We start from the raw sequence: 12,144 nt of genomic DNA, 5'->3' as shown, positions 1-12,144 counted from the left end.
CTCATGCTCTGTGAGGATGGATGCAGTTTCCACATTGCCCTCGGAGAAGGCACAGGGAGAGCCGAGTGATGCTCTGGCTGATTACAGACCACCTGCTTCCAGAAATGGGAGCAGAGGATGGCAATTCAATTACGGTGCAATGGGCGTCACTGGCACGTGAAATTGCCTCAAATATCTGGTTTGGTGGCAGCAGGAGCAGCTGAGCCTACTGGCCCATCAGCAGCCTCCATGAAGAAAACATCTCTGGAACAGCCCCAGGAAAGTGACAAAATCCACAAGAGTGTTTTAATGCCCTGGTGGCTCCACCCTTCCCTTTCTGGGCTGTTGGATTTGATGTTCAGACCTCCTCTACACCTTAACCCTAATCCCACCTTCCTTACACTCGCTGCCTTGAGCTGGCCATGTGATACAAGCGCCCATATCTGCACTGTACCTTTTCACTCACAGTGCCTTTCTCCCAGCCAGCCTCTTGCCATTCTTTTTTCTGTAGGATGAGAATGATAACCCTCCCACCTTCAGCAAGCCTTCCTACGTGATAGCCGTCATGGAGGACATCATGGCAGGTATGAAGCACACCTTCTCCAGCCTTTCAGAAGGGCCCTGGGGGTCCCACAGTCACCCTGGGGATCCCACAGCTACCCTGGGGTACACAAATGTTTATTGGGGAGGCAAGGAGCCAAGTCCTTGAGCCAATGAGCAGTGGAGCAGGTACCTCCTCCAACCCTCATTTCTGCCCCCTCAAGGTGCTACCGTGCTGTTCCTCAATGCCACAGACCTGGACCGGTCCAGGGAGTACGGGCAGGAGTCGATCATCTACTCCCTGGAGGGCTCCTCTCATTTTCGGATCAACGCTCGCTCAGGTGAGCCTCCATCCACACACTCACTCTTTTCCATTCAATCTACTCCCATTTTCCCCCAGTTTTATTCCCTATTGCATTTCCCCTTTCACTCTTCCCTCCTCCTTCTCAAGCAGCCTGCTTAGGGGGAGCACGATGTGAGAGGGTCACCAAATTTCAGTCACCGAGGTTGGTCACTGTGAAGCTTTTGGGAGAGGCCCCAGCAGAAGGTCCCAGAGGAAGTGATGCTTGAGGAAAGGCTGGCAGTTTGGCTGCAAGGGCTTATTTTAGCTCAGGAGATGCTGTCTGCCCTTCCTCGCTGACATCTTTTTGGTTCATTAAGGGCAGGAATGCTGACAAAGCTGCAAATGCTGCAGTTTGGACCTCCTCTTATCCATATGGCACCTACAAGAAAAGAGGCACATGGGTGTTTGGAAGGGGGGAAAGGGATGATAGTGTAACCTAAGCCAGTGCTATCTGTGAGACATCCAAACTCTCTGTACCTGTCTTGTGAGGATGTGTTGTTCTGGGTGCAAGTCTGTGGGCAGAAGACATCCATCATTACGACATCTGCACGCTTAAACCACTTTTCCTGTGATTAATTTTTTCAGTACAGGGATTAGTTGGTGCTGTGAGAGTTTGGAGTCAGATATATTTTAAGAAGACCTTTAGCCTTACAAATTTTCCTTGCTTAGATTAGTTTTTCCCCTCCAGTTCTTGCATGGATGAGCTCTTCCCATGGCACGCCAGCTCCTCCATATATATAGCAAGTCACACCTTACAGCTCAGGCACTGAGTGAGGAACAGGCAGTTTGGGAGGTTCAGGGGACCAAAGCAGCATATGGCCTCCAGAAGGGTGGGAGAGCATGGTTATTTCTTACAGTTTCCCCTTCCAAGAAACCCCAGCCATCTATGTGAAGCTGGATCAGTCTCCATTTTAAAGCAACTCTGTTTTCACCAGTACCCCAAGCTGATGGTAAGGTGGTAAGTCACCACCTCCCTCATCTCTCTCATCCTTTCTGTCTGCAGGAGAAATCACAACAACATCCTTGCTGGACCGGGAGGCCAAATCTGAATACATCCTCATTGTTAGAGCAGTGGATGGGGGTGTGGGTCACCATCAGAAGACAGGCATTGCCATGGTAAGCATGACCCTGTGTTTGGAGGGCATGTGGAACACAAAGTGGTGTCTGCCCATCACCCCGGGCTGCCTCCCACTGCAGAATGACTCTTCAGAGTGGGTGGACCTGGAAATCAGGCTCCCTTTCCTAGCAAGCCATTTGTCACAGAGCCACTTGACCTTCCTGTGCTTTGTGTGTCCATCCCTTGGCGCGGGCACAGCAGCAGGTACCCATTCCTCCCACAGCATGGCTCCCTTTGTTAGTGCTTCTCAAGAAAACGCTTGGTCGGAGAGCTTGCAGGAGCACTTAGCTGTTCCTGATGACTGCTATTCACACACTGCCTGCATCAAGGGTTTCCAACTGCTTTTTGATTCTTGGGCTCCTTGGAAGGTTCTAGCGGAGGTGCAGGTAAATTGTATCCTCCTGGCAATGGCTTTGCCTCGCCCCTCACTGGCATGCCATCATTTAAACCTTTTCATGGAAGTCTTAGGAAATATGAGGCCAGAAGCCAAGGATCCATCTCCGGTGGCCTACTGTTGGTTGGAAGGTTTAATTGCCTTTGGGTCCTCTCTCTCCTGGGGTGCTCTGTTGGGCTGTGGAAGAGATGTCCCATGCAACAGCTAAGTACTGTGGTAGTGCCAAAGAGTTCCCCAGATAACTGTCACTGGTACTGAGGTCCATTGGATGGTGTGGGACCCAGGAAGGCTGTAACTAGAGGTCGCACAGCTTGCGGAGTGCTGGGCTCCCATTTGGGGCTACAGATGAGATGATGTTCTGTCAGTAGCTTCACTGAAAGGCAAAGAAATAAAAAATAAGAAAGGGGGTTTCTGCAACACAGATTGCAATTAGGACAAAAAAAATCCACCCTGGCCCAAATACAGACTTGCCAGCAGCTGAGCCTGTTTTCTCTTGCAGGTAAACATCACACTGCTGGACATCAATGACAACTACCCCACCTGGAAGGATGCACCCTACTACATCAACCTGGTGGAAATGACCCCCCCGAATTCAGATGTCACCACGGTACGTGTGCAGAGAGGCAGCTCCAGGCAGCCTCCTCCCACCTGCCAAGACTTCCTCTCCTATGCTTGCAGTAAGCCTTGCAGAAGTTGGTTCAAAAGGTTCCTCCTTGCTGCCCATCCCGTGTGCTCCTCCTCTCCACTGGGTTCCTTCATTGTTTTTGCAATTGTGTGGGTTTTGGCCAAGTTCTCCTTTTCTTAGCCTCACTTGCGACCTCCTTCAAGGACCTCTCTGAAAGACATTGATTTACAGCCTTTCAAATCCCGCTGGTGAAATAAAAGAGAAGGAGAGCAAGAGGCTTGCACTCCATCACACTGGGAGAAAAATGACGGGCATGAAACAGAAAATAAATGAGGGGAAAGTGAGGAGAATCCACAAAACTGTTTAACAGGGAAGGCTGCAAGAGAAGGCTGGTGCAGACAGGAAGAAAGGTCTAGCTGGGGAGCAGAAGGTAGCAAGGTTTGCAATGGTGACCCACAGCCCCCAGCCCTACTTTAGAGGACCTGTGGGTCCCACCGTGATTCTTCCACACTTCTTCAAAGGGTGGCAGGTAGCTTCTGTAGAAGCTGAGAAGTCCTCACCATCCAGATTAGTTGCTAGGAAGATAATTGCTATGTGACCCATAGGATGGAAATTCAGCTGGAACAGAAGGAGCCAGGGAAGACACAAGTGTAATGAAGTTGTTCTGGGCTTTGCATATGTGTAAATGCCCCATGTAATTAAAAACATCACAGGGAGCATCAAGTGTCCAGGGAAGGAGAACCCCACCAGTGAAGGCTCAGCCACTGTACTAGACAGCAGTGAATCTCCACCTGGGATACTCTGTTTTAACTCCCCTCTCTCGGCTCCATTTGTTGCCATTTCAGGTGGTGGCTGTAGACCCAGACCTGGGGGAGAACGGCACAGTGGTGTACAGCATCCGGCCCCCCAACAAGTTCTACAGCCTCAACAGCACCACTGGCAAGATCCGCACCTCTGGCGTCCAGCTGGACCGTGAGAACCCCAACCCACAGGAGGCCGAGCTGATGCGGAGGATCGTGGTGTCGGTCACTGACTGTAAGCTGGTGTCATGGGAGGACATCAGTGTTTAATGCGGGGAGTGGAGCCAGCTGGTCTTTGAGACCTGGCACTTGAGCTTGAGGCATGCTGCGGGCCCATCACCTTACTGGGCACGAGCTTCCTGTTTTGGAGGCTGGAGGAAGACAGCAGTACTGCTGCTCAGTATATGCAATGAGAAAATGATTAAGCTTCTTAGGTCTGTTGTGGAGTCTAGGGATGCTTTTGGAGCTGAGGCTGTGGAGCTGGTAGGGCTGGCAAGATCCCATGGCTGTAGGTCTCCATCAGTAGCTAGGGAAGTCAGCTGAGCAGGTGAGGGAGAAAGAACTGGTCAAGTGATTATGTCTTTTGGTGTTTTTTTGTTTGTTTTTAATTTTCTGAGAACAATATCTTACAGAGTCTTTTTCAGGAAAAGAAAAAAGATTAATAAGGATAATTTCCTCACTGTCCCGCTGGCTTCCTGGAAGCACATTTAGCCTTAATTCTGCCCCTTCCCATGTTTGCATCGTAATGTCCCGTCCAAGCTGCCATAAGGAAAGGGATAAGGACAGATGTATGCTGCTGCTGTCTTCAGCCACACGCACAGATAGACCCTGCATACTTCCAGGGAGAGTTTTCTTTGCTTGGGGACTATGCATTCTCCCAGGGGGCCGTAAGCATTAACCTTGGACCCATCCTGTCCCTGCAGGCGGGCGGCCACCCCTGCGAGCCACCAGCAGTGCCACAGTCTTCGTCAACCTGCTGGATCTGAATGACAATGATCCCACTTTCCAAAACTTGCCCTTTGTCGCTGAGATATCTGAGGGTCTTCCTGCCGGTACCTCTGTCTTCCAGGTGAGCTTATCCCACCAGTGCTGGAAAACATCATTTGCACAATGAATGGAGATGCCCGTGGGAACCTGTGTTGTCTTCACACAGCATAAAGAATAACTAGAAGCTCTGTTGTTTCAACCTGAGGTTTCTGGGAACAGAACTTGGGGTTTTTGTCACTCAGGAGATGACTGGGGTCACAGTGCTCACCCTTCCCTCCTTCCTCTCCCCACCAGGTGCTGGCCATCGACCTGGATGAAGGCCCCAACGGGTGGGTGACGTATCGCATGCAGGTGGGGATGCCCCGTATGGACTTCCTCATCAACAGCACCAGCGGGCTCGTCGTCTCTACCACTGTGCTGGACCGGGAGAGGATTGCTGAGTACTACCTGCGTGTGGTTGCCAGTGATGCTGGCACACCCTCCAAGAGCTCCACCAGCACTCTCACTGTTAAAGGTGGGCACAGCGGGTGCCCTCCAGTCTCCAAATGTCTAGATTTCCATAGGTGGCAAGGGATGCTACAGGGTGCTCAGAACAGCCAGGGGAATTTTGGGCAGCAGCAGGAGGGCAGCCCTGGGGGCACTCAGTTCCATTCCCTCTTGCAGTGCTGGATGTGAATGATGAGAGCCCCACCTTCTTCCCAGCCGTCTACAACGTGTCATTGCCTGAGGATGTGGCCCGGGACTTCAAAGTGGTCCGGCTCAACTGTACAGATGCTGACGTGGGACTGAATGCTGAGCTCAGCTACTTCATCACAGGTACAGCTGCTGACCCCATCTCACTCAGCTAGGGAGCTTTCCACCGTGATGATGTTTTTCCAGACTGCCTTGCAGGGAGATCTGTGTGTCTTTTCCAAGGATGCTTTCCGCTCTGGCCATCAGCATAGGGATCAGGTACACCTTCTGGGAAAGGTACAGCTTTTGGGACACCACACCAACGTGATGAGAGAGATATATTTGAGTCTCGCCTGCACATCGGTGCTGCCTATCCCAAAACTTGAGCAGTATCGCCCTCTGCTGCACGGCCCCGCTCTGGCTCCCCTCTTGGCTCCCACTGGCTGGGATTTGGGAACCCTTGGTCCTAAATACCCCTCTGCCATTAAATCCACGAGGTGCAGCATCTGCATAGTCTATTTCAGGGGATCGCATAGAACCACATGCCCAGGGGCAGCATCTGGTCTCTGTTGATTTTCACTCTTGGAACTGCACCGGTGACATTGACGTTCCAGTCCCTGTTCTTTGCTGCAGGTGGGAACCAGGACGGCAAATTCAGCGTCGGCTTCAGAGATGGGGTGGTCAGGACAGTTGTGAGCCTGGACAGGGAGACAGTGGCATCATATGCACTGATCCTGGAAGCCATCGGTGAGAGCTGCTCCCCTTTTCCATGAAAGCTTTGGGCTGCCTGTGTTTGATTTGAGCATCCCTCAGCTGCTTTTGTGGACAACCGCTTCACCCCTTGTCTGGTCAAGGACAAGGGCTTTCCCTTCCCAATCTGTCCCAGCACTGCAGTGTTGCTCCCATACTGCTGGGCTTCAGCTCAGTGGCTGCCAATTCATCCTAAGCCATCTGGCATAGGCAGAGGAGCAGGCACCAAATACATCTTGTCCATCATCCCTAGAGCTTTAAAATGATGTGCCTGCCTGCAGAAGGCTTGGATGTACCTCCCGAGCAGGAAAAAAAGTGACCTGCTCAGAAATCTTGGGATCACAGCACTACAGGTGCTATGTTGATGCAGAAGGGATGCTGCCCTGTGTTTACCCCCCACCTCCAGCTGTACCCTGTGTGAAGAGCCAGGGGTGACCAGCACTTCTTTCTCTCCCACAGACAACGGCCCCACTGGGAACCGCCGCACTGGAACTGCCACTGTCTATGTCACTGTCCTGGATGTCAATGATAACCGTCCCATCTTCCTTCAGAGCAGCTACGAAGCTAGTGTACCTGAGGACATCCCAGCCGCCAGTAGCATCGTGCAGGCATGTGGCTCCTCATCACAAGTCTGTTCCCTGTGAACGTGTGGTGAGAGTGTTAGAGAGAAGACAGCAAGGACAGGGAGCCTCATGGGACTAAAATAAGGAATTCACTTATTCATGGGATGAGAGAAGCCCCTGTGCTTGTGAGGCCCCTTGGCAGGCTGTCTCCCAGAAGGAACTGAGGGCAGGGATTTCCAGGATTGGATTGGAAGGGATCTCAAAACCCATCCAGCCCCAGCTTCTGCCACGGGATGGTTGCCACCCACAAGATCAGGGCCCCATCTGTGATCCTGGGCACTTCCAAGGATGGGGCACCCACGGCTCTGAGCAGCAGTGCCAGTGCACTCACCGCTCTCTGAGTTGGTTCTGAGAGAGCTGTGGGTCTGCTCATGCAGCCCCCATCTCGGGGTAGGAAGGTTTGGGTTGGCAACAGACAGGTCGAATGTACAGGAAAAAAAAAAAAGGGTTCCAAAGGCACTAGCTAAATGATTTTCATTGCTGATCGGAAACTGTGAGGTAGAGATGAGCAGGGTGGAAAGCAAGATGCTGCGTCAGAGGAGGCAAGCGTTATTCACTGGCTGCGTGATGCAGGATGAAACCACGGACAGCAAATGACATGAGAGCTGTGGGGCCCAGAAGCTGAGAGCTGCACCCTAGGCTCGTGCATTAGAGGCCGTGGTGATACCCATTGCCCCGGGTACCCTGATAGCCCCGGCTGCCCAGGAGGCCCTTGCTGAAGCAGGGTGACCAAAGCAACCCTTCTTCTGGCATTTGCTAAGCACACACAGTTTGACTTGGTGACCTGAGGGTCATTAGGGTAATTTCTTCAGCGATTTTTTCACTCACCTGGGGGTGGCTCTGATCCCTCTGGGGAAGCGTATCCTTGGGCAGAGAGCTGCACTGTTGCATGAGGACACAAGAGGGGACCGTTGTGCTAGGTTTCCTTAGGAGTTCCGTGTCACTGGCACAGTGCATAGTAGCCGATGGCTGCTCTGCTCAGCTGGCCACCCAGTGCACTGGAAGAAGCAAACCCCTGATTTGGGCACTCAGCCTGTGATGCAGATTTGATGAGGGCAGGGTCACCCCCCTTTGCCTTGCAGCTGACAGCTGGGCAGGGTGGGAGGATCTGTAAGTTTTACCTCTGCTTTTCTTTCCTCACAAAGGTGAAAGCCACGGATGCAGATGAGGGGGTGAATGGGAGAGTGTGGTACAGGATCGTTAAGGGTAAGCCCAGGTACATGCGGGCACTCCAGAGGCCGGCACCACCTGCATGACCACTATGCCTTCCTCTCTCCCAGGGAACGAGCACAACAACTTTCGGATCAACCCCAGCAGTGGGCTGGTGATGCGTGGTGTACGGCCCCTGGATCGTGAGCAGAACTCCTCTCACGTCCTGGAGGTGGAAGCCTACAACACAGAGCATGGCCCTATGAGGAGCTCCGTGAGGGTACGTGCCCAGCATGAGGCAGCTTGTAGGGATGCTGTATCAGACAGCAGTAATTTCCAACCCTCGCTGAGCAGAGGCAGGCATGCAGGAAGCCCAAGAGACCTGGAAACGCTGACGGAAAGTCTCTGTGGGTGGAGAAGAGGAGGGTTTGGGTTTTTGTGTTTTCTTTTTTTCCTGTGACATCTGGGTGCGCTCAGGCTGCGTGCTGGAAACCACATGGTCAAGCATCTATTTAATTAAGAGAGGACTAATGTAATCATCTTCAGCAATGATACGGCAACTTCCTTCCTTCAGGAGGGGTTCTCATGAACCCTGATCCGCCACCCCATCCTTCCAGTCACACTGCCTTTATTTTTAGAACCACCGAGCTGTTGGGGGGCTCCAGCTGAGTGTTATGTGCCCACAACCCCCATAGGAAAGCAGGAGGAGAAAGGCTGTCCCTGGGGGAAGGTGAGAAAATACAGCCTGACTTGCTGGCTGTGAGATTTGCATAGAATTTCCCACGGAGCCATCAGTGCTCCCCATGCTGCAGGGTCTCCAGAAGTGAGGTGTGGGGCTGAGGACCCCAAAGAGGGGTTGACACTGAGCTGTGCCTACCTCTGGCCAGGAAAGGATAGATCCCTCATAACACTGCTCCTGTGCAGCAGATAAACACCAGGAAATATATTTAAAATCATTCAGATTGGTAAAGCCTTCACGGGTCACCCAGCCCACCCCTACCTGCCCACCACCCTCCCATCAGCTGAGTTCTCTCACTTATACGTTCTTGGGGCCTGCAGGTGATCGTGTATGTGGAGGATGTGAACGACGAGGTGCCGGTGTTCACCCAGCGGCAGTACAACCGTCTGGGGCTGCGTGAGACAGCTGGCATTGGCACCTCAGTGGCCGTGGTGCGGGCCACGGACAGGGACACAGGTAGGGCCTGGCTGGACTGCACCCCTGCAGGCTGGGCTTGGTGTCAGTGGTCCTGCCTCACTGGGATGCTGGGTGCCATGGTTCTGCTCTCCCCCAGGGAATGGCGGCTTGGTCAACTACCAAATCCTGTCGGGCGCTGAAGGGAAGTTTGAGATTGATGAGAGCACAGGTCTCATCACCACCATCGACTACCTGGACTACGAGACCAAGACGAGCTACCTGATGAATGTCTCAGCTACAGACCAGGCACCCCCCAACAACCAGGGCTTCTGCAGCGTGTATGTCAGCCTGCTGAATGAGCTGGATGAGGCCGTGCAATTCTCCAACAGCAGCTATGAAGCTGTCATCATGGAGAACATCCCACTGGGCTCTGAGGTGCTCCGTGTCCAGGCTCGCTCCATCGACAACCTCAACCAGATCACCTACAAGTTTGATCCCAACACCAACGCCCAGGCACTCTCCCTCTTCAAGATCAACGGCATCACCGTAAGCAGCCGCGGTGCTGTCCTTTGGGCTGGGCTGTCCCCATGCTCCTTGAGGCTGCTGGGGGGACACGACTCTTGGCTATTGGCAGGGGGTGATCACGGTGAAAGGCCAGGTGGATCGGGAGAAGGGGGATTTCTACACCTTGACGGTGGTGGCTGATGATGGAGGGCCGAAGGTCGACTCCACAGTGGTGAGTGGCTCCTCTCCCCTCCCTTGGCCAAGTTATCACATAGGTTTTTCATAATGCTGCAATCATGTTGGTCCTTTTTCTGCAAGGTCTGCTGTGTCTGGCAGACCCATTTCCAGCCCAAAAACCAGGCTTAGATATGGGGGAAATCCTGCATTTGCATAAGCACAGACAGCTGAGTTTTAGCTTCTGTGTGTCACTGGGTCAGACTTTTCATAATACATAAAACAAAAAAACAAAAACAAACAAACAAAAACAAAAATTAAAACACAACCCTGTAGACTTTACAGGTCACTTACCAAAATACTCCAGTCCTGAGGTAGGTAAATCTTGCTTGGGGGGGCTTGAAATACTTTGCAGTGCTGAAGGGCAACGTTATATTTGGTGGTTTTAGGGGCAGCTGAGTGGGATGATTTGCATCTCCCTGCAACAGAGGGTGGCCCATGGGCAGGGGTGGCTCTGTGGGCAGCAACAAAAGTGTGCTGGTTTGGGCCAACTGAGCCCTATGGGAGTTTCAGAGCTGGAGGCATGCTCTGCGTTCCAAGACCCCATATCTTGGGGCACCTGCTGCCTCTGAAGGTGTAATGCTGGAAGAAAGAGGTGGTGTGGGGGGATCCTGCTTTGGTGGGCTGGGATGCTCCATACCTCACTAACTTGGTTTTTTTTGTTGTTTTCTCTGCTACCCCTCCCACAGAAGGTAAGCACGTGTGCCACACCACCATCACTTTCGGTGGCAGGACCTGTCCCAAGCACCAAGCTGCAGGTGGCATCTCCTGCAGAGGGGCAGCTGTAGGACTCACCCACCAGGCTCTCCCTGCTCCTCACTCCCTGAATCTGATTCACCAACAACCACAGCAGCTCCATTCAGCCCCACCACACCTGTGGCTGAGGGAAGCCATAAATAGAGCCCCGGGAATAGAACGGCTCTTCCTCTCCTACTCGTGCAGATCTTCAAATGCAAAAGGCGATGAGAGCATTTCCTCCAATTAATGGTGGCCAAGATAGCCCTCTCCCTTGTCACCTCCGGGATGCAAACTCCAGCAAGCTCGAGAGCATGATCTCTCTGGGTTTCCCCTGCTCTGCTGCCAAGGGTGAACCCACACCTTTAGCCTGCAGTATCTGTGTACATTCCCCTGTGGAACAAGACCCCACTTGTGTTGCTGGCACTTTCGAGAGATGGAGGTGCAAGGACTGAGGGCTTTCTGGGGGTCTTACTGGGGGTCTCACCTCTGCTATGTCTACAGGTGACCATCACCGTCCTGGATGAGAATGACAACAGCCCACAGTTTGACATCACCTCTGACTCGGCCGTCAGCGTGCCAGAGGACAGCACGGTTGGCAGGCGGGTGGCTGTGGTCCTGGCCCGTGACCCTGATGCAGGCAGCAATGGGCAGGTGGGACGATGCATCCTCCCCCAGCACCACACCGGCCTCTTCCCCTGCCCTGTGTCCCCTTCAGGCCAAGCACTGCAGGAGGGCTGTGGTTGAGGCGATGGGGTTTGCTTTGGGGTGGCTGAATACCCCTGATATGCACCATGCTGAGCCTTCTTAGGTGCTCTGAGACATCCCACGGTGCTGCTGGGTTTATTCTTGTAGGGGCTCTCCCTGTCACATCACCTGCTGATGATTTTCCTCTCTCCAATGGCTGCTTCCAGGTGACGTTCTCACTGACAGCAGGGAATGTGGGGCAGGCATTTGAGATCCGCACCACTAATGACACCTATGGAGAGGTGCTCGTGGCTCGGCCGCTGGACCGGGAGCTGCTGGATCACTACACCCTGCGGGTGAGCTGAGCCCTGCTATGCTTCCCTGCCCTTTGGGATTAGAAATGGCATGGAGAAAAATTGCCTACCACCACAGATCCAAGCTTCGGATGGTGGCGTGCCCCCCCGGAGGAAAGAGCACACCCTGAGGGTCACCGTCCTTGATGTCAACGACAACCCGCCTGTCATCGATAGCCCCTGGGGCTACAATGTGAGCGTGAGTGAGGTGAGCACCCAAGGCGAGGCGGCTCTGAGGGAGCTGGATAATTAAGCAATAAAACACAATCAGGCATGAAAAAAAAGACCACTTGTTTCCTGCAGGTTTAATTCCTGGGCCACGGGTTCTCCATTTGAGGGTGAAAAATGAAATATAAGCGATAGTCAGTGACACTCGGATGCGTGGGAGTGCTGCTCATGATGAATAGTTTTGTATTAACATTATTGCCCTGTTAGGATTTCCTTATCTCTGTAATGCATGGTTGGAGCTGGTTGAAGTACAGAATTTCTCTTTTGATTTCCCCTGTAATGGGACCAT

General features: G+C 52.9%; 1 protein-coding gene across 1 annotated transcript in view; it reads left to right on the top strand.

Moving 5' to 3' along the window:
- CDH23 (cadherin related 23) overlaps positions 1 to 12,144 on the top strand; it is a 124,327-nt gene that overhangs the window by 86,044 nt on the left and 26,139 nt on the right. Inside the window, exons 18-35 of the mRNA XM_072339472.1 lie at positions 491 to 563; positions 744 to 860; positions 1,866 to 1,978; positions 2,873 to 2,980; positions 3,844 to 4,033; positions 4,722 to 4,867; positions 5,080 to 5,299; positions 5,449 to 5,601; positions 6,091 to 6,204; positions 6,667 to 6,815; positions 7,976 to 8,036; positions 8,111 to 8,259; positions 9,039 to 9,174; positions 9,272 to 9,660; positions 9,749 to 9,850; positions 11,092 to 11,241; positions 11,502 to 11,630; positions 11,707 to 11,835. Of these exons, the coding sequence (XP_072195573.1) occupies positions 491 to 563; positions 744 to 860; positions 1,866 to 1,978; positions 2,873 to 2,980; positions 3,844 to 4,033; positions 4,722 to 4,867; positions 5,080 to 5,299; positions 5,449 to 5,601; positions 6,091 to 6,204; positions 6,667 to 6,815; positions 7,976 to 8,036; positions 8,111 to 8,259; positions 9,039 to 9,174; positions 9,272 to 9,660; positions 9,749 to 9,850; positions 11,092 to 11,241; positions 11,502 to 11,630; positions 11,707 to 11,835 (2,628 nt within the window). The remainder of the gene's footprint in view (positions 1 to 490; positions 564 to 743; positions 861 to 1,865; positions 1,979 to 2,872; positions 2,981 to 3,843; positions 4,034 to 4,721; positions 4,868 to 5,079; positions 5,300 to 5,448; positions 5,602 to 6,090; positions 6,205 to 6,666; positions 6,816 to 7,975; positions 8,037 to 8,110; positions 8,260 to 9,038; positions 9,175 to 9,271; positions 9,661 to 9,748; positions 9,851 to 11,091; positions 11,242 to 11,501; positions 11,631 to 11,706; positions 11,836 to 12,144) is intronic.

This window comes from Excalfactoria chinensis, chromosome 6 (assembly GCF_039878825.1).
Source record: "Excalfactoria chinensis isolate bCotChi1 chromosome 6, bCotChi1.hap2, whole genome shotgun sequence".
NCBI classification, from domain to species: Eukaryota; Metazoa; Chordata; class Aves; order Galliformes; family Phasianidae; genus Excalfactoria; species Excalfactoria chinensis.
This window is presented reverse-complemented; position numbering and strand designations above follow the sequence as displayed.